Genomic DNA, 26293 nt, shown 5'->3' on the forward strand with positions numbered 1-26293 from the left:
CCATATTGTATTTCAAATTTGGTTTACCTATGACTATGAGTAAGTGAAATAGGGCCCAAGTTTAATAAATTTTCAAACTTTCTTCCACTTAACCTGCTTCTATGAGAAGGTATATCTGTACATGGATAATTCGAACTACGTTTATAATTTGTCCTACATATGTATAGGTCTAGCCAGGTAGGTAAGGTATTAGGTACTACATATGAGTAATGCATTTATACGTATGCGAATACATCTCCACGGACGTATTATACCGTTTATTAAAATATCGATCATTGAACTGAAAAGGATCTTAGTGGACGTTTGTTCGATTGTACTGGTATTATTCTAGTGAGCGAACTACTCAAAGCACACATATACAGCCGAGGGCTTATTTTATAAAATAACAATTTAGGAGGTCCATTGTTAAACCGCGACTCATACAATGTTTCTTAATATACGACCGAACTGATAGTAGGTAGTCTGGGTGCAGACGCAGACGCGCGAAAAGAGTGAGAAAGAAAAAATCAACCGGTGAAAAGTACATAGTCATTTACAAGCAAGTTCTTTCATTCAAATCATTGAACAATTGCAAAGAAAGCATGCAGCATCAATAATTTATAAATGTTGATTCTTTGTTATTTTTATAGCATTGTCCGTCAAAGCTTGACCTGTATATCTTTCGTATATTTCTAAAATAAATACTTATTCGGTAAATACATACGTATATACCCGAGATGTGTGATGATGGTATTGCGGTCATTGATTCAGAAAAAAATTTTCATCGCGGATAAGCTACGTACAAATACATACCTACGAGGAAAAATATGCGGCAGATCTTGTCAACTTGACATTTCTTGGTTACATTGTGTGTGTCATCAACCTACCTACCGATATGGTACAGGTTATTTAGGTTTTAACCAAAAAAAAAAAAATCATGAGAAGGAGAAGTTTTGTGTGTCGGTGCAATAGAGTATTTATTTACCTACCTACAATATTTTTTTATTGTTTAAAAAATATTTTTGGAAATATAAAAAAGTAACTTTCGTTTCAATTCAAGTACAAGGTAAGTACTAAGGTGCAAACTGAAATGCTAAATCTTAGATTAGGAAAAATTTCCAAATTTCCATCAAATTTTCAATTTTGAACCTTTTTGAAATAAAAAATTTCGATCACTTTTTTTTGCTCTTCAAGTACCTAATAATGTTCCATAATTCAAAATTATTTTCAATCTGGCAACCTTGATAGATTTTGTGTTTGAATAATTTTGGCCAAAAAGTTTTATTTTTTTCAAATTTTTTCATTTTTTTTAGTTTTTATGACAATTTTTTGATATTTTTGAACTTTTCTTCGGGGTAACTGAGGCCCTCCATGTCCCTCACAAAAAAGCCCTGGTTAACCATTTGAGCAAAATATGACTTTGCAGTAATTTTAATATATTTTTTTGTAAATTTCCAACAAAAATGGGTCATTTGTCATTTTTACAGTTTTTTAAATCAGCTGGAGCAGATGGTGAAGTTGCAGAGATGATGACAGCAGCGACCAATGAGAGTACTATGATATATCATTACTAGGGCTAGGATTTTTTCATGTTTTTTTTTGTAGCAACACCCTATACGGCATAAATATATTTTCTTTGCGTTTCATTCCATTCTGAGGCAAATGGTGAAAGTTGATAGTGCTTTTTTTTGCTTTTTTTGGGTGTAAATGCTTTAAAATGCTTATTTTGGGCAAAAAATGCGGAAATTTTGCTTTTTTGGTTTTTTTTTTCGTCGTTAGCGCTTTTTTTGGTAAAAAATTGGTAAAATTGAAGAAATTAGTTCCCAAAATACAAAAATTTATCTACTTTTTGCACATTTTTGAAAAAAATAAATAATTGTTGAAAAAAGATCAGTTCAAAAAAACAAGGGAAGAAAAACTGAAAAATAACAGGTTCAGTTTTCATTTTTCAATTTTTATTTATTATTTTTTTTTCTAATTTTTAGTTTCAGTTTTTTCCTTTTTTTTCATTTTCTTCATTTCGTTCATTTTGGTTCAAGTTGTACATATATTTAAAGGAGGTTATCTTGCTTGGTTTGAAAAACCCTTCATTTTGATATGTAACATGGTAGGATTTGATAGCGCTTTTTGTTTTGCTTTTTTCTTACATTTTTAATGCTTTTTCATAGCGCTTAAAACGTGTTTGATAGCGCTTAAAAATCCTAGCCCTAATCATATGTAACAAAATAAGGAGAGATCAGAAATGGCCACAGGACTGGACTACATCCATATACATACCTACCTCTGCACAACAAAGGGCCAAAGCTCGAATGTTCTAACTACATAACAATCTCCCTGATATCTCACACCAGCAAAGTACTCCTTAACATCATACACTAATGCATCAAGTCATTTATACTTCCTCAAATACCTCCAGAACAGGCAGGTTTTGTTTGAGGAAGGGGAACAAAAGAACAAATCCTCAACATTCATCAGATACAGTAAAAGCTTGTTATAATGCTTCTGGTTATAACACTAACTTTGTTTTAACACTGATTTCTTTTGGTTCCTAGACAGCCCCATTCACACAAAAACTTTCGCTTATAGTGTGCTTCGGCTTATAACGCTTTTTTTTTGGTCCCTTGAGAAGCATTATAACAAGCTTTTACTGTAATTGAAAAGGCACAAGAATTCAACAAAACTATCTACCTTTTGCTTCATTGATTATGAAAAATCCTTTGACAACGTTAACTGTTAAGTAGAAGATATTATGGAGAAACCTTGGAAAAATGGGAGTACCAAAACACCTGATAGACTTGATGAAGAACCTGTACAAAAACAACAACGCACAACGCACAGGTAAAGGTAGAAGAGAAACTGACTGATCAGTGATCACTTCAAGACCTACAAAGGAGTGAGGGAGGGATGCATTCTCAGCCAATATTGTTCTATGCATATGGAGAATGGATAATGAGACCATGAGGGATGAGGGAAGCTCTAGAAGGATAGAACAAAGGAGTTATGGTGGGAGGCAGGAAAATATTGAATCTGAGATACGCAGATGACTCCACAATACTGGCTGAAAACATCGACAACATGAAGGAGATCATGGGCAAGATTGAACAAGTTAGCCTAGCCAAGGGTCTGAAGGTGAACAAATCAAAAACCAAGATGATGATAATAGACAGGGTGGACAACAACCAACCAGAGCGGCAAGAGATAGATGGAATAGAAGTAGTACATACAAAGCTTTGTACTATATTTAGACTCCCTAATAACCAACAGTTAGACATGTGCACTGCTGCCAATGTACCAATGTCAAATTGTTTGAAAAAAATTTCAATTCTCTCCTATTGAAGTCCCTTTTATGTTTTTGGATTTTTGGTCAAATAGTGATCAAAGATGAAAGTGGGGCCCTCAAAACCTCTGTAACCAAATTTTCTCTATTTTACAGGCAAAACTATGGGGTTTTAGAACCGGTGTGAATATCAGCTCACACCGTTGAAACGCAGCCGCGCCAATAAAAATTGACCTCATGCTGCCACCATGCAATTTCCTAACGGCGCACATGTCTACCAACAGTAGAAGTTCAGAAGATGGAGATGAGAAGACTTGCATTAATTGCAAAAACATCTGTAGGAAAACTCTACCAAATCTAGGAAATGCCATGTAATCACCAAGAGAACAAAGTTAAAGATTGCAAAAACACTCGTATTCTCAATATTCCTATATGCCTCGGAGACATGGTCAGTGAAGAAAACAGATCAGAGCCAGATAGATGCATTTGAAATGTACTGCTATAGACAAATGCTTAGAATCTCATGGACCAAGAAAAAAACAAACAGGTCAATTCCTGGAAGACCTAGATGTGAAGGATAGACTCACCACCATTATAAGAAGAAGGATACAGGGCTTACACTAAAGGAGGGCACCAGACAGGCTGAAGACAGAGAAGGTTGGAGACAGCTGATTGGGAAGGCTCCATAGTCACGATGCCCGGATATGAGTGAACAATGAAGAAGAAAAAAAGTAAGATTTTTGGCCATTTTGAAAAACCAGGTAATATAAGACTTATTGGTAGTTTTGTTAAAACCGGTTTCTTTTTGCAATTTTTACAACGAAAAAAAAAAGATTTTCGCGACAAAAGCAAGGCTGCCTTCACCTAAAAATTTTGAGCCAAAACCAATTTTTCTACAATTTTGCAAAAAAAAAAAAAAAAAAAAATGCAGAAAATTTTCATAAAAAATAGGTAGGATTTTTTGGAATTTTTTGTAAAAAACGACAATCCTTAGCCATTTTTTTGAAAAAGGTAGAATTTTTGACAATTTTTGGCAAAAAGCGAGACTTTGACAATTTTTTGGGAATTATTGGCAAAAAATTATACTCTTTCGCAATTTTTGTCGAAGAAGCGAGACTTTTTGGCGATTTCTGGCAGCAGCCAGTAGCCATACTTTTAGGCTTGCGGTACCTCATTTTAGGAAACTTTGAGCATTTTTGGAATTTTATGCGAGAAAGCATCAATTTTAATCGTGTGATTGTTTTAGAAATTTCGACAGAAGGTGTTATTTTTTGTTGTTTTTGGCAGAATCACAAAATATTAAGGGTGTCTGGGAGGGGTAGGGAAGGCCATCTGAAAAATAATTCATATCAGCACACAACACTCTCTAAAATTCAGCAAACAATATACTACTCAGCGCCCCAAAAAACCTAATAAACGTATTTCACTAAGGATGAATTATCATTTGTTTCATTTTCGGGGTCCAATTGGGGTGTTTCTTGGGGGTTAAAAGGGTCAAATGAAAAAACTAAGGCTAATTCGGACTCAGCGCCCCGGAATACATAGCAAACGATATGTCACACGATATTGTTTGATATTTTCAACACTACTCAAAATCCCCCCCCCCTTTGTCACAATAAAGGCCTAATTATGTCATATTTCCCTCTCTACGCCATATTTTGAAGTTGAACAAATAAGGGTTGATACTACAATCAAATTGAGTTGATTTTAATTTCATTTACAGACATCAAGATAAATTTTCTGAAGAGATTATACTTTGGAAACACGATAACTCCCTTCTCCTCCTCCTCCTCCTCCTCCCACATGACCACTTGAAGAAAAAATTCCGGGATAAAAATTATTCCTGTTTAGATGCTCTACAACGTTTGAACAATTTTTTGAATGTTTTAAATTGAAATTTTTTCAAGAGACTTCCATTCTTCCAAATAATTATGCAATGGGGAAAGGGGAGGGAGGTGAATTGAATTGTGATTTTTTTTTTCGTTCCGCATACCAGTGAGATTTAATATGCAGAAGAACTTCCTTGAAAGTCGATTAGGCCAACTTTATAAATTTTTTAGTATTGGTGAGCAGTTGTCAAAAATTACGTTTTTCCAAACGCTGTACCTCCCCTTTATGAGCCCCTACGAAAAAATTTGTGATGACAAAAAATCTTTATTTTTTAATGCTTCACAACTTTTGTTCGAACATTTTTTCGATATCAGAGTAATTTAGGACGTTACAGCTGAAAAACCAAAATGTGGACCGTTTTGACCCCTTCGAAGGGGGACAAGATGTGCACGGATTTTAGTCAAGTTCGAGAAAATTGAAGTACATACTCATACTGTGCCTATACAAAAAAACTTCCCCTTCCTGCGAGTTTTTTTGCCATGTTAAAACCTAAAAAGCCTGTACTAATACAGTCTACCTTTGAAATACCATACCTACCTACCTACCTACCTACCTACCTACCTACCTACCTACTAAAAAAAAAAAGTCTGAAAAGTAAACAATTCACGGGCAATGAAATATGACGTGTTTAGTCTCCATTCATATTCATCTTTCATCTTGTACATTTGCATCATTTAATATCACCCCAAGTTAACCCAACTTTCCCTCTTTAAAGCGCTTTGCTCGTACGTAACTTGAAAGTTTTTCGACCTCCGCATTGATTTAATAATTCACGCAAGCGTATTTGTTTTCCGCTCACGATGCAGTATTCTGCGGAGTTTACACAAGTTTCCAAAATTACGGTAGGTTTAGTTCAGTTTCAGTTTAACTTTCAATTTTTTTATACTTTTATACTTTTTTTTATATCGTATCATGTAATATTTATTTTTTTAAATTAATTTTTACTATCGAGTTGGGTGTAAAATGGATAAGTTTTTGGTGAGTATTTCCGATATTATTTTAGTAAATTACGTATACCTATTTATAAAGTTAAAATATTTTATCAAAAAATTCAGCTCGTTGTGTACGTTATGTAGTCTTGAGAGCTTCACTTACTTCACTTTCAATTATTTTAACAGATATATGTAAGTGAGTGGATTTTAAAACTCATTTTGACTCTCGTTCGCTCAATTTAAGAAAAAAAAAAATCAATTTTTTTAAACCTTCTAAACGAACGGATCGCAAATAGAAAATTTATGCTCCATTTCTCATCGCTTTCTTATAGTAGGTACACGATGCAGACCATCTCAAATACATAGGTACACTGTTCGATAATTTGCGAAAATTAATGGACCAAGAATAAACGACACGAAAGCCGGAGCATATTCAATTGTTATCACTTGCCCTGGATTATTCTTCCTTTGAGTCTATAAAGCCGCGCGTTGGTATTACATTTGTAAATTATTTGAACAAATCGCATTTTTGCTAAACAAAAGAACACAAACAATAAAAGTAAATTTGCGGAGTGAAATCGAAAATCTTCGTACGCTGGACACAATGTATAGCTAAACCGTTAAAACACGACTCTATATTCGAATGTATCAAAATGATTTTATTTCTATGATGATCTACAAGTTGTTTTGAAAATTTGACTGCATTTTTTTATTTATTTATTTTTTAAATCTACGAATATTTTACTATTTTGGATTTAGCAACTGCCTCAAGAATACATTTTTTATTATGGAATTTTGAATTAATTTAGAAATATTGAATCGTAGGAATCTACATACATATTTCAGTTCTTATTCTACCAAAAAAAAAAAAAAAAAAAAAAAAAAAATAGAAAAGAAAAGTGAATGTTTTTTACACCATGAATCGAAAAAATTCTGCCAATATTTAAATACAAGAACACATATCCATAAAAAACACACACAAAACTTCGATTCGATGGCATTAGCAGAGTATTTACCGAAGCTGGTTCGTATTCCCCACTACCTACCTATCACAAGTGTAAGTATAGGTAGTTCGATATACATGTGGAATGATTTTCGAACCAGTCTGTAATTTTTCCATCTATCATTGCTCATGAAAATCACAAATCGTCAATGTAACAATAACTATTATGAATATGATGTGGGTCATGTTGAATTATTTGTTTGGGTGAGATGTTAACGACTACCGCTAACATTTACCTATCCGATCATATCTGGCAATCGGTTTAGTTCATTAGATGATAAGGGTTCTACTAACAAGTGCTGTGTTATGTACCTCTATGTAGAATGATCGAGTCATAGTGTTCATTTAGTTGCGAGCAGATTTTAATCAAATTTTTTTGCTTTTTACTCTTCTTGTGTAACGTAAATGTTCCCGAGTTGAATTTTTTCTTTTAAATTTAATTTTTAACTTTAAAACGGTAGGTTTATAGTGTTGATTTTTTTTTTGAAATTTAAATTTATCGAGTTGATTTTTTTTTACAGTTTTTCGAGGTAATGATTTTATTTTTAATTGACATACGAGTATATTTTTACAAAAAAGTCGTGTACCTAAAGATACGCAAAATAATTTTTTTTTATTAGAATAAAATTAAAACTTACCAACTATTTTAACATTGATTTAACGTTCTTTTTTTATTTTTAATTTCTAGATAGAAATAATGGATATGCAATATTTAAATAAAACTCGCTCAATAGTTGCTAAAATGAATGACTTTTATAATTGGTCACATTCCTTATCAGGTACGTTGAATTGTGAAATATTATTAACCGGTGAAGTTATTTAATTTTTGACAGTGGAGACCTTGCAGATTGAAAAGGTGGTGCTTCTTTTTGGGGTTTATAATAGGTAGGATACCACACACATTCTCAATATCACGAAAATTCGAATTTTGTAGAAAAAATCGACGAACCGTTCAGAAAGTTGTTCAAGTGTTTTTTTTAAATTGAAATTTGAAAAAAACCTTTCATTAAAATTGAAAAAAAAAATGTTTAAACCAAACAAAATAGGTACACTTTTTATCTGAAAAAACATGAAAAGAAACTTGACATTCAAATTCTGAAATTTTGGAGCCAAAAAAAAATGAACTTTTTTTTTAAAAACGTATTTTTTTAAAAAAACGTATTGTTTTTCACCTCTTGAAATACGAATTTTTGAAAGCTTTTGCCCTCGTTTTGCTCGGTCAATTTCTATATAATTCCTGGACTAGAAAAATTACATCTTTGAATCTTTCATAAATTTAAAAGAAAAAATAGAAATTTTTGAATAAGCCTTTGTGTGAGTATTATATCTAAACTTATATCAAAATTGGTAAAATTGGCATTTCTCTTCTCATTCAATCACCCTTCCCTCCCTTGAAAAATCTCTATAGTTTTATTCCTGTCAGTTTGACTTATTTTTGCGAAATTGAATTTCAAAAAAATCAAAAACAAAAATCAATTGCACATTGCTCAATTAGCATTAAAGTATTCAAACCTGAGATAAAATCGGAGAAGGAAGATTCTGACGGAGAGGGTATAAAATTTGGAAGGTTCGTTTCGGACCTTTTTTGAAGCAACAGCAGGTAAAACTTCAAAAGTATTCAAAATTCGACGAAAATTTAATCAGTCCAGGCTATTTTTCTAAATAGGCCATTAAAAGATTTCGTCGTCAGAGTTTTCTTAAGATCGAAGAGCATTTTTTGAATTTTTGCAAGATTTTTTAATGATTTATGAACTCGTATTTTACCTAATCATGTTTTTTTTCAAAAGGATCGTCGATTTTTGTTAGGCACAAATTCATCTCAGAGAGTCCTACTTACCCCCCCTCCCCCCCTAAAATAATGTATTTTTCGTGATACTGGAGTCGATGAAAGTCAATGCGAAACTTTGTTACAGAAAATCGAGGGTTTTCTTTTTATCCAAAAAAATTAGCAAAATATTTATACTTACGTTTTTTTATATTTTTTTTTCATAAGTCTTGAGCTTTTTCCTTTCACTGCTTGATGTATTAATTTTCAAAAACTTTCGAATGCGTTTCGCCAAGGCCTCAATGTTATTTCAAGATTGCTTTACTTTGAAAATAAAGTATTTAATTTTATTTCCAAAAGTGTCAAATAGGTATAGTAAAAAAAACAAAAAAACAAAAAAAAAACGAAAAATTTAAGAACCAAAAAAAATGAAGGAACTTTTCTCATAAAAAAATGATCTAGCATAATTTCTTGAAGTAGGTATAAATATTCAAAAGCTTCAATTTTCTTCTCTAAAACTGACGTTTGAAAATTTGATATTCAAATTCTGTCTTTTCCAAAATTGAAATTTCAAAAAAAAAAAATTTGTATTTTTTCAAAATTTGACAAATTTTAATGGCAATTGAATCGGGTTTTGCTTTAAAAAATGACGTTTATTGTTTCTTAAATTGGTCATAAACTTTTAAAAAGTTATCAAAATTATTGTTCTAATCTGAAAAACATCAAAGCCAGTAAGTAAATCAACTTTTCACATCATGAATACCTAATGTTGTTTCATTTAGTTATAGAATTTTTTAATTCTTCAAATTTTTTGCCCTCATTTCGCTCGGATTCACTTGTTTTGCTTTATGGACTGGGACTCGACGAATTTTAGTCAAAAATTTGGAAAATTGAGCAAAATTTGACAAATTCTCGACAATTTTCTACCTTTGAAAAATTATTGTTCACCTACTTGAATTTTCTGAAAGTTTTCACTTTCGCTTCGCTCTGACTGAATAATTTTCCTCTCTCTGGCTAAGGCACTGTAGGTACTATTTGGAAAATATTTTATTTGCTCAATTTTTTTTAAATTATTAAGAATTCAACAAAATTGGCTTTTTACACCAAAATAATTTTTTTTTACTTACGTGTGATTTTCATAAGCATTTGCGCTGACTTCGATCGAGCCAAAAGCACTTGTGTTTTCAAAAATACCTATTAAAATTTCGTGTAAACTATTGTTAGAATTTGAAAATGTTGAAGCCATAAAAACCGACTTCTCGTATCAAGAATAAGTTATAGGTAACGTTGTTTTACTTTTCAAGTAGCTAATCAATTTTTCGAAGCTTGGCCCTCGTTTCGCTCGAACTAATTTAAATCTTACTTATTATGGGTCCAAATTTTCAAAAACTTTCAAGAATGGAAAAATTACGTAATTTGGAAAATTTCAAAAAAAAAAAAAACAGAACCAAGTCAATAGTAAAATTTAGAGATGTTTTTAAAAAACATTTTAAAGCAATAATCGCTTATGAAAATTTGAAATTCGTTGGCATTTTTGTCTCAAGTCCCCCCCCCCCGAGAAAAATAGTCCCAACCTCCGCTGTTTGCATCTACTAAAATTCGGCAATATTGTTTTATTATTATTCAAATTTAAAAAAATCGATTCCAAAGGTGTCAAAACTAATGAAACAGCTCTCATGTTTTTGAATGGTGGTCTAACGGCATTTCTTGGCGAGGGGGAAGGGGGGGGGTTGGAGGGCATAGCGTACCATTCACGAAATTTGCACCACCTTTTGTTGGAAAGCTGCAGTAGTCGCCACTGATATTGTGAGATTTGAAACAAATAATGCAGTAGACTGTTAATTTTTAAATTTTCATGTTTGAATTTTGCAGATAATAGAACGAAGGGATGGCTAATGGTTGATTCACCTATACCAACGATTATGTATACAATTTTATATTTAATTATTGTCTATGTGGGTCCCCGATTAATGAAGAGTCGGAAACCGTTCAAATTGACTTGGGCACTCATTCCTTATAATTTAGCAATGGCGTTGCTTAATTTTTATATTGCTTATGAGGTGAGTTTTTAACCACATAGTACATACATATTTTTATTTACGAGTATCATTTTATCACTTGATTTATTTTTTGAATTGAAATTCAAAATTGTAAAATTTTTCATAAATTGTAACGATTTTTTATTCTAGTTACTTGTTGCATCTACACGACTCAAATATAGCTACGTTTGTCAACCTGTTACTTATGTTAACCATAAAGAAGAGTTAAGGGTAAGTACTGGACTGAATAGGTACCTTAACATATGTATTTACCTATTTATACATTTTAATTAGGCCTATTTTTATTAAAGCATGCATTGATTATAAATTTTAACTTCCTATTGGGGCTGTAGTTTTTTTTATGCATGTGATCATTGGTGGCGAGTCAGGAAAAAAATTGAAATTGGAGTTCAACGGTTACTGACCCGAATTCACAATTCTTATGACCCTCTCAATCGATTTAGCCAAATATTTTCAAAATATTTTTTCATTGGTTCAAATCCAAAATTTTCTCAAAAGATTATCAAAAAAAAAAAAAATCAAAAACCTCTGGAGGCTCCATAAATAGTTCAAAACCATCACCAATTGACTCTGGTGGTCGAAAATTGGATATAAATCAAATTCCAGCCTCTTTCCTTTGGACTGGTTTTTTTCGAAAACTGGAGATTTTGCAAATTTCTGGAGGTTTTAGAACGGTTCAGAACCATCGCGAATCGACTCACGAGGTGGGAAATGCCCAGGATACAAACTAAATTTCAACCTTTATGTCAATTTGGTCAAATTTTAATTTTATCCCCACCCAAATCAGTCAACAATCAACATGTTTGCGGAAAAATTTGATTTTATCGTGAAGTGTTGACCCGTTTTGATTGGTCGAACTACTTTTTTTCAAAAATTTTAAATAATGATTCAATTTTGGGATCAAAATTTGTCAAAAATGCTCATAAAAAACATTTGACTTTCTTGCGAAAATTCGACTCATTTTGATCTGTATTTGGAATTACACTTTTTCAAAAATCCCAAAAATCGTGACCCAATTTTTGGCTTAAAATTCCTCAAAATTTTAAATTATTTTGATCGATTCTGTGAACTTTTTAAACGATCCCAAGAATCATGACCCAAATTGAGAGTCAAAATTCTGCAAAAATTCTCAAAAAACAAATAAGTATCTGACTTTCTAGCAAAAATTTATATGTAGGATTTGATTTTTTCGCGAAAATTTAACTCATTTTGATCAGTTGAAATACCTACCCTTTTTCAATAATCCCAAAAATCACGACCTAATTTTGGGCTCAAAATTCTATAGAATGCTCAAATACATTTTTATGGAAATATTTGATTTTTTCGCAAAATTTCAAGTTATTTTGATTGGTTGTAGTGAATCTTTTCAAAAATCCCAAGAATCATGACCCAAACTAAGAGTCAAAATTCTTCAAGAATTCTCAAAAAACATTTTTGTCGGCATGTTTGATTTTCTCGTGAAAATTTAACCCATTCTGATGGGCCGAATTGCACTTTTTTAAAAATCATGACTCAATTTTGAGCTGAAAGTTCTTCAAAGGTGCTCAAAAAACATGTTTATGGGAAAATTCGATTTTATCGCGAAATTTTAACCTGGTTTGATAAATGATAAGTCACGTTACTCATTTTCAATAATCCTCAAAATCATGACCTAATTTTGGGCTCAAAATTCTGCAAAAATGCTCAAAAAACATTTTCGTGAAAATATTTGAATTTCTCACGAAATTTTAATTTATTTTGATAGGTCACAACATGACTTTTGCATAATTGTACAACAGTTCATTTGTGCTCGTAATTGGAGGGGGTGTACCAGGTACCTATAGTAGTTGGAATTTTCCAATTGCGGTGATGAATTTATTCCTTAATATTTATTCGAATAGTTGAGTAAAAAAAAACATTTTTATTTTCGTGTTTCAGATAGCAAACGCGGTCTGGTGGTATTATTTTTCAAAATTACTCGAATTCTGCGATACATTTTTCTTTATTTTAAGGAAAAAAGATAAACAGCTCACATTTTTACACGTATACCATCATTCTACCATCTTTTCTCTATGGTGGATCGGTATTAAATACGTACCAAGTGGTTCGACGTTCTTCCCTGCAATGGTCAATAGCTCAATTCACGTTCTCATGTACACTTATTACGGATTGGCCGCGATGGGACCATCGATTGCGAAATATTTATGGTGGAAAAAATATTTGACGATGCTTCAATTGGTAATTAAAAAACTTGTTTTATTTTCTAAAGAGTATGACTATTGTCATTCGATGAAACAAATTTACCTAAGTACTTCAAAAGACAGTTCTTAAATTTTGTTTGGAAAAAAAAGAAACTAATTTTATTATTTAACATTTGTTTGGTTATAGATTCAATTTACCACAGCTTTAATATTAGGAGTGAATGGAATTCGTTCCGGTTGCAAGTTTCCTTTATGGTTGCAATACCTATTGGTGGTTTACATGTCTTCGTTCATCGTTCTTTTCGGAAATTTCTACGCTAAAGCGTACTTCAAACCGGTAATTTATTATTTCTCAATTTTATTTATAGGTACTTAAACAACGAATTTGTAATATTTATATCTGCTTTTGTCTCGATACAGGGTAAAGAAAAAGCTGTCGATAATAACGCTAATGAACGACTCGAATCAGTTCCTAGTACTTCCAAAAAATGGCAATAAAATGTTTATTTTTTACTTATTTATTTTTTAGAGTAGCACAAGCAAAAATAACTTTCTGTAGTTGAAACTTGTACGTTATTTATTTTATTGTTAAATTTTTAAGATTTACAATTTTCTTTATGATAATAATTTTCAAAAGTATGGAGCAAATATATTATTTTAAAGTGTATATTTTATTCGATTAGAGTAACCATAAACAACTTAACTATTGATCAGGATACTCCGAGATAAATTTGAAAATAATCCGACTATTTTCATTCAAAAATAAGATTAAATTTGTTGTACCTACTTGTTCAACAAAAAAAAAAAAAAAAAACGAAGTAAAAAATCTAATGATAAACAAATCGAGAGGATTGAGACAGAATGTTGAAAAAAATATGTGTTGGTAATAAAAAGCATGATCTACAACTGGTCATTTTTTAGGAAAGGGGTAAATTAATTCTAACAATACAAAAAGTTGTAAAAAAATTGAAAAATTTTCATAAAAAGTTTTTTTTTTTAAATTCGCCAAAATTGAAAAAACATTAATTTTTGCACCCAAACTTTGAGTACGGAGGTTAGAAAATAATTTTTGAGAATTTGACATATCACTTGATTTATTTCTTTTTCAAGTTCGAAAAAACTGGACTTATCTTTAAAAGCCCACTTCATTGTTAGGTACTCAAAATGTCAGATATTGGTCATTTTTCTCAAAGTTTTCAAAAATATCACGTAATTTATCAAATTTTTTCCAATTTATTGAAAGATTGGCATTTTTCTCAAGTTCTCAAAACGAAAAGTCAGATTTATCTAAAAGTCTATTTCAGTGTTAACCAAAATATCAGACCCTTTTTTAGTTTTTTAAAATCGAACTTCTTACGAATTTAGCTTAGTTTTTTTCAAAGTGTTGAAGTCAGAAAAAATATTACCAAATTTTTTAAAGTTAACATAATACATCAGAACTTTATGTACCTATTTTAAATATTGGAAATTGATCAATTTTTTTCAAGTTTTTGTAAGTCTGACAAGATATTAAAAATTCAGTGGGATTTTTATTCAAGTTTTCAGGCTAGATCACGAAAAAAAAGTTGGCGAAGTTTGACCAAATTCAGCGTAGACCTTCATTTTGAGTTGAGAGTTACTCAGAACATTTTTCATCTCCGGAGATGCTCCTGAAGAGAAAGAATAGGCCCTCAAAGAGAAAGCTTTTTCGAAAACATTGTTGTTTTTTCGCTCCTGTCGTTACTCAATTTGTTTGGGAAAAATGGCTCAGTCCCAAATCAAAGTATTTGATATTTTTATTTCAGTCAAAATCCAAGACCACTTTTAGGGTTCTTCTGAGCGGTTAAAAATTTGAAAATGGCTTATTTTTGAACGATTTCGTGTTTAGAAAATTCTTTGGGAGGTGAGACGATTTCGTTTGAGAGCTCATATCTCCCCTCCAAAGCCACCTCCGGAGTCAAATGGAGTTTCCACCGAATTTGATCTAAATCCCCAATTTTTTTCGTGATTCACCCTACCATAATAATGAGAAAAAACGTAAAAAAAAATTCGTAACAACTACTCGCGAATTTTGTTTATTTTTTATACCCGATGATCCCATGTTTTAACGAACAAGTGATATAAAAATTTGGTAACTCTTGTTTAGAACGTCGTATAATCGGATCGTACTCGGAAAAGTAATCCTTCAAAGGCCGTACAAAATACCTGAAAGATTTCAAATTAGGATAATTTTTCAATACCGTCGGTATCGCTTCACCAACCACCGGATCCATCGAGTTCAATTCCAGGTGCTCGATCAAAGGGCAGTTTTCTCCAATATATTGAATGTCGTAAACGCCGATGCAACGACAAGTCAACGCGAACTGATCGAGGTAGAGTTTTTTCAGATTAGGGCATTGATCGGCCACAAATTTTAGTACAAGTTGGTGCAGCTCTGGACATCTACCGAGGTTGAGTTTTTCGAAATTTTGTACGTGGGGTTCGTAGAAGAGGCGCATTATGGCTCTGGCGCTCACTTTTTTGGCGTTGGTTACGACTAGAGTTTTGAGCCTTTTCAGATTAGATAGATGGGCGAACCCTTCGTCGGTTATGCCGCTGGCTGAGAAGTTCTCCAGACTGAGTTTGGTTAGCTTGGTGCATCGTCCGATGCATTTCATTAATTCATCTTGGCATGATTCTGTAAAAAGTAGAGGAAAATGAGGTGAGAAAGCTGGAGAGGAGGGAGGGAGAAGAGTGATTCATTTTTTTTTTTTTTTTTTAAGAAAACTCTGCGAGGAGATTTTTTCAAAGAAATTAAATATTTTGAGAAAGGAAACGATCTTCATTCTACATAGATATACCGATGCCAAAAGATTTGGATTTTGGAAAATAATACTTACGATTTTTCATGCCAATATTTCGTTTAAAAATTTACACTCACTCGCCCTCACCCCCTCTCCCTAATGAGAGCAACGATTTCGAACACCATAAGTTTCTTTTGTTTTTTTTTGTGATTTAAAAAAGTTAAATTTTCAAAAAAATTTGAAACAACACAATGAACTTAATTTGTTAATTTTTTTAACGGGTTTCATCTAGAAAAATGAAATAGCGTCGGTTTGGGAATCCCTAATCCCTTTCTCAGGCGATGTTCCTAGCTAAAAATCATTTTTGACCGAACATCAACCCAAAATAATGATCAATAGAAAAAAAGATTTTGAATTTTAAATTCATTATCACTTTGACTCATTTTTGTTTCGTTGAATTTTTTCATTTTTCAGGGCGGAGGAGGAGTAGGAGGAGGAAGGGGGGAGGTGCTCTGAACTTGGGGCCTCGCAGCAGATTTTTCTCTTGGAAAATTTTACTTACCTATTCTTTCGATGTTTCAAACCGTACTTGCAACAATTTTTTTTCAAGTTCAGAGAGTCTTTATACAGGAAGACCAATATAGAGGTAAGAGGTACCGGGGGAGGGGAAGGGTTGTCGAAAAGGAAGCTATACAAACGAATTCTGAGACTTAATTTCATGATTGAAGAAAATCACGTTTCATTACACACAGCACAGTTTTGGATTTTTTAAATTTTCGTAGGTAATCCGTACAGTGGACAAAGTTGTGGGTGCGGATGTTTTCAAAATAGGCAACTTTGGTAAGCAAAAAAGCTCGAAAATGTAACCAAAAAAGTGGCAAAATGAAAGAAAAACATCATATTGCATAAAGAATCGCCAAAAAAAAACCCACAGCATTACAAATAGAAAACATAAAGTTTCAGTACTTTGCTATCGAAGTGAGAGTACCTCTGGACAATTTGTGGAAAAAAGTGAGATTTTAAACACTCAGACGACCTAGAGAGGCCAAACAGACAGGTCAACGACCTTGAGAAAGCTGGCCAGGCAGACAAGTCAATGACCTTATGGTGCCATACATTGAATCAGATGACTTCAAGAGATCAACCAGACAGGTCAATGACCTTAAGAATCCAGACAGACGGGTCAATGACCTAGAAAAGCCAAACTGTCAGTTTGACATCCACTAGTCTAGTAACCAAGCAGACAGGTCAATGACCTAGGACGGTCACTCAGATGGATTAATGATCTTGAGAATCCAGACAGATGGTCAAATGACTTCAAGAGGCCAGACAGACAGGTCAATGACCTTAAGAAGCCAGACAGCCGGCCGACTATGGCCAATGACCTAGAAAAACCAAACAGTCAGTTTGACATCCACTAGTCTAGTAGCCAAAAAGACAGGTTGGTCAATGATCTTGGAAAGTCAGCCAGACAGGTCAATGACCTGAGAATTCAGACAGATGGGTCAATGACCTGGAAAAGCCAAACTGTCAGTTTGACATCCACTAGTCTAGTAGCCAAGCAGACAGTTCAATGACCTAGGATGGTCAGCCAGACGGATTAATGACCTTGAGAATCCAGACAGATGGTCAAATGACTTCAAGAGACCACACAGACAGGTCAATGACCTTAAGAATTCAGACAGATGGGTCAATGACCTGGGAAAGCCAAAGTGTCAGTTTGACGTCCACTAGTCTAGTAGCCAGGCAGACAGGTCAATGACCTAGGACAGTCAGCCAGACGGATTAATGACCTTGAGAATCCAGACAGATGGTCAAATGACTTCAAGATGCCAGACAGAGAGGTCAATGACCTTAAGAAGCCAGACAGATGGTCGACAGGTCAATGACCTAGAAAAGCCAAACAGTCAGTTTGACGTCCACTAGTCTAGTAGACAGACAGACAGGTCAATGACCTTGGACGGTCAGACATCCTGATTATAGACCTTGAGAATTCAGACAGATGGTCAAATGACTTCAAGAGGTCAGCCAGACAGGTCAATGACCTTAAGAATTCAGACAGACGGGTCAATGACCTGGAAAAGCCAAATCATCTGTTTGACGTCCACTATTCTAGTAGCCAAGCAGACAGGCCAATGACCTAGGATGGTCAGTCAGACAGATTAAAATGACCTTGAGTATTTAGACAGATGGTCAGATGACTTCAAGAGGCCGGACAGACGGCGACGGGTCAATGACTTAGAAAAGCCAAACAGTCAGTTTGTCATCCACTAGTCTAGTAGCTAGGCAGACAGGTCAATGACCTTGAGAATCCAGACAGTCGGATACCTCTAGCGGCCAGACAGATAGGTCAATGATCTTAAGAAACCAAACAGGCAGACAGACGTTCTTGAGAGGCCAAGCAGATGGGCCAATGACCTTTGGGGGCATGACAGACGGACAGACAGGCAAGCAAGCCGACGACCTCGAGAGGACATACAGACGGGTAAATGACCTCAAGAGAATTCTATTTTAGGCTTTTCAAATTTTGTCCAACTTTTAATAATTTATAAAAAAAACCTCAATTATTTTACATTTGAGGATTTCTTAAAATTATATCAGATTTTCAAGAACGTTGAAAAAAATGAGCAATTTCTCACATTTCAATATTATGTAAGAGTTTCCATTCTGTGGTCTGACTTTTAAGAAGTTGGAAAAAATCCAGATGAATTCTCGAAAATTACCTACCAATGACTTAATTTCTTGACATGAAGTACAAAAAAACATATCCATGATTTAATCCTTGCAAAGGAGGCTCAGCCCCCCCCCCCTTTTGACGAATAAACGACAAATTTTTGTGAATTTTTGACAAGTCAAGAATTCAATTTTCTGTAATTTTTGCCAAAAAGTAGGTCTGCCCATTTTAGCAAAACGCAGGACATTTTTGAAATTACAAGTAGGTACCTAAAAAGTCAAAAGTGTATAGGTACCTTTGGCAATTTCTGGTAAAAAAAAAGAGACAGAAAAATGATCAATTCTCACCATCGAATTTCCACACATCTAATTTGAGCACGGTAAGACTATGCTGATTATTGGAGCAGACGCGTATCAGAGCTCGATCATCGTATAATTTGATACCCTGCAAACGTAGATCCTTCAGACCGAACATTTGCTCGAGTTTGGGCTCCACGATTTCCATGTTGTTGTCGGATTTAATTCGTAACTTGTGCAAATTCGCATTAGCCGGACAGAAGTTCCGCAAACCGTTTTTAAAGGCAGTTTGTCGTATTTCTAGCGACGATAACGAAGGGCATTTGAGTAACACTTTCCATATCAATTTGACGTTCACTTCGTTGTTCAAGTTGATGATGTTTCGCACCTATTTTCAAGGCGAAAGAAACAGAAACGAATTACAATTCGGTGAATTAGAATAGAACATTGCAAAGGCTAGATTTTTCATACCTGACCATAACACGAGATGAGCTTCAGAGACTGCAGATTAACGCATCGAGTGACGTATCCGAGCAATAAATTAAGATCGGATCGTTCTTCGAAAATGATATGGCGTAACTGATCCGGGTATTTTTTGAGAATTTCGACGGCGGAAAATCGTTCTATTTTGCCATCGATGATAACTCGACTGTAGAGCACGCTGTCGTCGCAAATACGATTCCATTTCTGACATACGAGTTTCACCGTATTATACAAGTCGCTGGTGAGCAAGAATCGAAATATATGCAACAGTGTTTCTTCCGGCAAATCGCTGATTTGTGCCATTCGATGGGCTGTCGATGTCGCCGAAATCGCTCCGGGTAAAATACGATCGCGATGTCGACGACGATGACTCGCAGGTTTGGCGAAGATGGAGATTATTTTCGCTGAATCGATGAAACTACGTAGCAATAAGGTGAGCAGCGATTGTCTTTAAAACCAAGGATCATTGCTTACTATCGGAGTATCGGACCATGTATTCTGATGGCGAACGCGAGCACTTCGTAAGAAAATATGTCGAAGTTATGGTGAAATATGAAATATCGTTGTAATGTGCTGAGTAAGAATAATACTTGTACAAGTGTGTGAGGGTGTACCTTTGAAAAAGGAAGCGACTTGATATTATTGTAGGCACGTGATAAATTCAAGGCGGCGAAATTCATCGTTTGATTTTGAAAAATGGTATCGCGAAGCGCGACCGAGTAATTTATTGGCTGCAGGAGCTACAAAATGAAAACCGAGTACAATTCAAAGGCGAGCATTTCGACTAAAAAGCAACACGAACCAGGGATACAAAAAGAGTGGAAAAAATCAACTGGTAATTTACCAAATTCGTCGGCCAAAACGTTACTTCAGATTTGAAAGTCAGCTTTACCACTTTCTATTTATGATAAACGCTAACGCGTGTAATCAGAAAATTCTTCAATCCAGTAGAAAAAAAAACTTATCAGTTGGAAAATTCCGAGTTTTTTTTGGGCTGAGAAAAACAAGTACTTTGCTAGCCAATTATTTTTATCTGAAGAAAGTGGTCCTCTGAGCGAAAGCTTTTTGAACTTGATTGAATAATTTATGTCAAATTTTAATAAAAACTTATCTGAAATTCAGATAAATTTTAGATAGAAAAAAAATTGGACTGAAATTCATAATACCTATTTCAAAAAGTAGAACATTATTTTTTTGCAAGTCAATTTTTTCTACCTTATAATTTTTTAAAATTTTATTGAATAAAAGGAAATGATTTTTGAAAACTTGTGAGAAAGTTGTGACGTTTATTTTTTAGGAATTTGCGGCAAAATATTTTAATAATTAAGTATTCATTTTTTTCCCATGTAGGTACCTGGAAAAAAATTATTGTTAGTTGTGAGCCATCATTAGGTATGTAAACAAAATTCAATTAAAATTTTCATGACAGTGGCACTAGAGAAAAAAATTATAAACCAGCAGCCCGGTGGTTTGAGGGGACCAATCGATATCGAAACCCGTTGAAATTATATGTTATTGTTAAAAATTGAGGAAAATGAATTTTGGTGACTGGAGATGTGGAAGCAACTGTCCAAGCAATCCTAAGACATGGTTCCAATGACCTCGGAAAGCCAGACAAGCACACGGACTATCTCCAGACAACCTTGAGTAACCATATTGATAGGGTCAATGACCTTGAGAAGCCAGACAGTCTGTCAGACAACTTTGAGTCACCATACAGACAGGTCAATGACCTTAAAAATGCCAGACAAACGGGTCAATGACCTAAGAAATCAGAAGGATACTCAAGACCCTCATGGAAGGCCAGACAGACAAGTCAATGACCTTGAAACTCAACCCAGACAGGCAGACTGACTACCTATGTACTAGTATGAACAGCCTTACAAGCACTCAGATGACCTTGAGAGGTCAGAATGAAGGGTCAATGACCTTGAAAAATCATACACATTGACGGATGGCCTTGAGAAGTCAGACAAACGGGTCAATTACCTTGGAAGTCCACACAGGCAGATAGGCCAACGACCTGAAGAACCCAGACAGGCAGACAGACTCCCTATGAACAGTCTGACAAGCACTCAGATGAACTTGAGAGGCCAGAATGAAGGGCAAATGACCTTGGGAGGCCTGGCAGTTGGTCGGACGACCTCAAGATGCTGGATAGACAGGTTAATCAATAATCACCTTAAGAAACCATACAATCCGACAGACAGCCAGGGCCTTGAAAAGTTGGACAGACGGGTCAGGGACCTTTCAAGTCCACACAGACAGATAGGCCAATGACCTAAAGAACCCAGACAGACAGACAGGCAGACAGACTGCCTATGAACAGTCTGACAAGCACTCAGATGACCTTGAGAGACCAGAATGAAGGGGAAATGGCCTTGGGAGGCCTGTCAGTCAGTCAGATGACCTCAAGAGGCTAGATGGACAGGTCAATGACCCTAATGAGCTATACAAGCGATCGGACGGTCTTGAAAAGTTGGACAGACGGATCAATGACCTTTCAAGTCCCCACATACGTGCAGGTCAGTGACCTTAAGAAGCCAGACAAGCAGGCAGACGACCTATGAATAATCAGACAAGCACGCAGACAACCTTGAAAGGCCAGAACAATGGTTCAATGACCTCGAGAGGCTAGCCAGATGGGCCAATGGCCTTGGGAGGCCAAGCAGGCACAGAGGCAGGCAGGCAGAAGATTTTTAGAGGCCAGACAGGCAGACAGACGCCCTTGAGAGGCTAGACAGGTAGATCAGCGAACTTGAGAAGTCAGATAGGCAGATTAACGACCTTGAGAGGAGACCAGACAGACGAATCAATGGTCTTAAGAAGCCAGGCAGGCAGACAGACAGACGACCTTTATAGATTTCGGGATCACATAGGCTATTCCCAGTTTGAACCGACTCGACTGGCCGAATTGTGGTGTTAGGCAGTGGAAGATTTTCTTTCCAAATAACGAAATTTCAAATTGATTATTGGAAGATCTATGCACTCCGAAGTCCGAATAAAAAAATTTCAAATCAATGTACCTATCAAAAAAGGCACCTTAGTACCTACGTAAAATTTTGACAGGTGATAAATTTTTGCCTGCTCTTTCGATCTACCTTTGTACGGTTTAAAAAATGTCGTGCAAGTCCTATGTTGAAACGCAAAATCTGCGATTTCGGCTGACCTTTCAATCAAAATGGCCGCCATTTTGTGAATAGGGCCACTTTTTTTTTGAGGACAAGGGCTAGAAATGTTTCTTAGGAACTCCCCCTTTAAGAAAAAAAGTTGTCTCGAAGGATCGCCTGGGGTGGGGAGGGGGGCAATAGATCCTTATGCGGGCTTATCAACAAAAAAAATTGACAAAAAAGTTGTACTTTTCGAAAAAATTGCGAAAAGATGTAATAATTTCATCACCCACCAATGCGTCTCAAAAATTGTTGATTTTTGGTAAAAAAAAATTATTTTTGCTTTTTGAAATAATTTTTGCAATTGCTCAAGATTTTCATTTTTTTCAGCTTTTTGCTAAACATGAAGAAGTCTTCCTTTTTGCCAAAAATTTTCAAAAATGTTCTGTGTTCCTTTATCCAAAAATTTTTCAAAAGTCTTGATTTTAGCCAAAAACTGCAAAAAATGTACTTAAGTTATAGTTTTTTACCTGTCATAAAAAATGCAAAAAATTTTCACTTTTCGAAATTATTGCGAAAAGAGTTATTTTCACCACCTATGAATACTTCCCAAAAATGCTGATTTTTGTTGGAATTGTTTTAATTTTTGCTTTTTGAAATGGTTTGCAATTGCTCAAGATTCAGTTTTTATTCAAAAATTATGCCTGAGCCTCACTTTTTTGTCAATAATAATTTTCAAAAAGATCTGCTTTTTGTCAAAAATGTCAAAGGCTTGCTTTTTGTCAAATACATTGTATTTTTTTTGTGTGTTCATAATTTTAAGATTATTCTTTTTAACAAAATCACTACAAATAAAGTGGTTTTTTCCCCAAAAATTCTGAAGTACATATAGTATGTAGATTCCACGATGAGTGATCGATTTAAAAGAGAAAATTTCAAAAACAATTGGTTAAGTTATACTGTTATCTATCATATTGTTTAATTTTATGTGAATTTTCTCCACCAAAATCGATTACGTTTTTGTTACCTATCATTTTATATTAAAATACATCGTGAATATGAATTCTATCGGCGTGATAATAATTTTTTATTTATGCGTTCATTTATTCGTAGTTGAAAGTTTACCCGATTGGAAAAATTTCGCCCAACAACTGAAAGATAAATTGAAATCTGTATACAAGAAAAAAACATCAAGCTCTAAAGAAAGTGTTAGCGTAGGTTCGAGTTCATTCTCAGCTTTGGATTATCCCAAAACTGCGGAAACTTTAAGAGAAATGGAAACTTTATGGAATGATTACTACAAATGCTTAGAAAGCAAATATCACGCCATTTCAGCAGAAAAAAACGTATTTCTTTCGGCAGTAGCTGCTTTTTCTAAAACATTTATCGAGTAAGTATAGGTCTAGTAATGTCAGATTTTTGAGTTTTTTGTTTCGATCGGGAATTTAAAAGCATGATGTACTCGTACTTATTTCAAGATTAGATTGTAACGTTTGCGTATCACCGGACGATATATTAGAAGAAACAGAATGGTATTTTGTAAATAAACCTTACACTTCTGAAACACAAACGGTAGAAGAAGGTGAACACATACATATATCAGCGTTCACTTTTACTCTTCATTTATCGGATTTAGAATCTCATCATCAAGGAATGTACTTTTGTCACTTGAAGAACGATGCTGACGTTCCGTATTTCCTTCACGTTTTGGATACTTCCACCGAACCTATTAAAGAGGTAAGTATTTTAATGTACGTACCTATTTAGAAAAAGGTAACTACCTATTTGTCTCATGATCTATAGAGTGAAGATTTTTCAGTGAAACCTGAATTCTGCAGACGTGTGTTTGTTATCTCAGGTTAAACCAACTGAAGCAAAAACCGGTCCTTTTGCTCAAATACCAGTCGGCTTCAAGGATACCACGATAGCAATTTGGAACGACTGGACGCAGCCGTGGACTAAATGCAGCACTTGTGGTAAAATTGGAAAAAGGACTCGAATAGGATACTGTAATGTCGGTTTGGTTCGAAATTTACCCAAGGATATCAGAAATAAATTAGGTAGTGATTGATTTCTGTATTATATTGTAGAGTATTTTTGACCACATGAAATAGGTATACCTACCTATTTACAATTCTAAAACTATTCCTATATCTGAACTTTTGCAGTTAATGCTACAGAGACTTTAAATATCAGCGATGACGCCCTGAAAGAAAGTGTAAATTTAATGACATATTTCCCACTTGGGATACCGTGCAGAAGTTCTTTATTACCGCCAGATTTCAGAAATTACCCAAGGATTAAAAATTTCCCCACTGAAGTTATGACAGGATTCTGTAAAGTAAGCTGAGTGAGATAAATTACAGAAATAGGTATACCAATACCTACGTTCAGTATCTACCTTATAATATGTATTTTCATTATTTTTTCACAGCTATCATGTCCATCGAACGTTATATTTGAAGTCGTTGATAATAGCGGAAATATTGTAGATTCAGTGAATAATTCAGCCGGAGTATATTCCGTTTATCAAGAACATCAACTTCAACTTCAGACTTTTCGTCAAGACACCAAATTCGTGAAATTAGGCAATCGTTTCGTTCTGTCGTGTCCCAAGTAGGTACTTCATTTAGTAATAATTTCAGTCAGTTCAAGTGAACTAATGTTTCAACAAATCCAGCTATTTTTTTTTTTTTTTTAAATTCAAGGAGGCAACAAATTCAATTTTTCAGGGCTCGTAAGGATAAAATTTTTTCCAAAAAAAGACCTCAGTTATCGTCAAACAAGTTCGAAAAAGTAACACGAGGAAACCACCAAGAAAAAACACCGAACATTACAAAAGGAAATGTTCTGATTCCTAATTTCTCAAAAATTGAACTATTTTATCACTTTTTTATTGAAAAAAAAGTGCCTTTCTGAGAATTTTTTGCAGCAAAGTAAGAATTTTTGCAATTTCTGGTAAAAAAAAAAACAATTTTCAAGTTAAACGTTGAACGATTTCAACAGAAAGAAGGGCTTTTTGGCAATTTCTTAAACAAAAGTAGGTAAGTATACGAGTCTTTTGGCAATCGAAACGAATTTTTGAAAAAAATATATCAAAAAGCAAAAATTGGACAATTTTTTTTTTAAATTAGCAATTTTTGGGAATTATTGATAGGTGATGAAATTACACCTTTTTGCTATTTTTTCGTAAAGTGACAATTTTTTTAATGCTTTTTTTGGTTAAAATAAAGTCACTTTTTCGCAATTTTTAGCAATTTCAGGTAAAATTAAACTGTTATAAAAAGTTAACACTTTCTCCAATTTTTCGTGAAAATCAAGACTTTTCAGGTTCTGGACAAATAAGACTTTTTGAAATTTTTTACAAAAAAATTGAGAATTTTTGACAGGTTTTGGCAAAAAGGAAGACTTTTATCATTTTTAGCATGTATAGCACGTCTTGTCAATTATTGGGTAAAAATTGATAAGGTATATTTTGGCAACTTCTGGAAAAAAGTAAGTCTTTTGGATGCTTTTGAAAAAAAGTAAAAATATTTAGGAATCGCGAGAATCATTTCAAAAAACAAAATTTTACAATTTTTGCAGAAATGAGCAATGTTTAGGAATTATTGGCGAATAAATCCCATTTTTTCGCAATGTTTTTCAAACAGTGAGACTTCTTTTTGAACCTACATTCTTCGCCAAAAAAACAACGTTTCTGTGTAATTTTTCAATTTTGACAATATTTACTTAGTTTCTAAAAGTCGAGTCGACTTTGGACATTTTTTGAAAAAAATAAAACGTTTGAAAACTTTTGTAAATTTTCGGCAAAAAAAATTAAAATCTTTGGACAATTTTCGGTAAAAAAAAAGACTTTGGCCATTTTAGCAAAAAGCAGGACTT

General features: G+C 34.0%; 2 protein-coding genes across 3 annotated transcripts; one reads left to right on the forward strand and one right to left on the reverse strand.

Annotated features, from left to right (window-relative positions):
• Positions 1 to 5987: 5987 nt before the first annotated feature.
• Positions 5988 to 13753, forward strand: LOC135849764 (very long chain fatty acid elongase 4-like). Of its 2 annotated transcripts, none has more exons than XM_065370337.1 (7): positions 5988 to 6124; positions 7770 to 7860; positions 10719 to 10906; positions 11036 to 11116; positions 12824 to 13123; positions 13274 to 13423; positions 13507 to 13753. In XM_065370337.1, exons 1-7 carry the CDS (start codon positions 6110 to 6112, stop codon positions 13582 to 13584), a joined length of 903 nt encoding a protein of 300 aa, XP_065226409.1. In that variant the 5' UTR covers positions 5988 to 6109; the 3' UTR covers positions 13585 to 13753. The 2 variants fall into 2 exon arrangements, with proteins under 2 accessions (XP_065226409.1, XP_065226410.1); XM_065370338.1 differs by lacking the exon at positions 5988 to 6124 and adding an exon at positions 6936 to 7538.
• Positions 13754 to 14899: 1146 nt separating this feature from the next.
• On the reverse strand, positions 14900 to 20253 carry LOC135842088 (uncharacterized). Its single transcript, XM_065359432.1, has 3 exons — positions 19290 to 20253; positions 18870 to 19206; positions 14900 to 15742 (listed from the first exon to the last, which is right to left on the reverse strand). Exons 1-3 carry the CDS (start codon positions 19602 to 19604, stop codon positions 15141 to 15143), a joined length of 1254 nt encoding a protein of 417 aa, XP_065215504.1. The 5' UTR covers positions 19605 to 20253; the 3' UTR covers positions 14900 to 15140.
• Positions 20254 to 26293: the final 6040 nt, after the last annotated feature.

Source organism: Planococcus citri, chromosome 1 (genome assembly GCF_950023065.1).
Source record: "Planococcus citri chromosome 1, ihPlaCitr1.1, whole genome shotgun sequence".
Lineage (NCBI taxonomy): Eukaryota > Metazoa > Arthropoda > Insecta > Hemiptera > Pseudococcidae > Planococcus > Planococcus citri.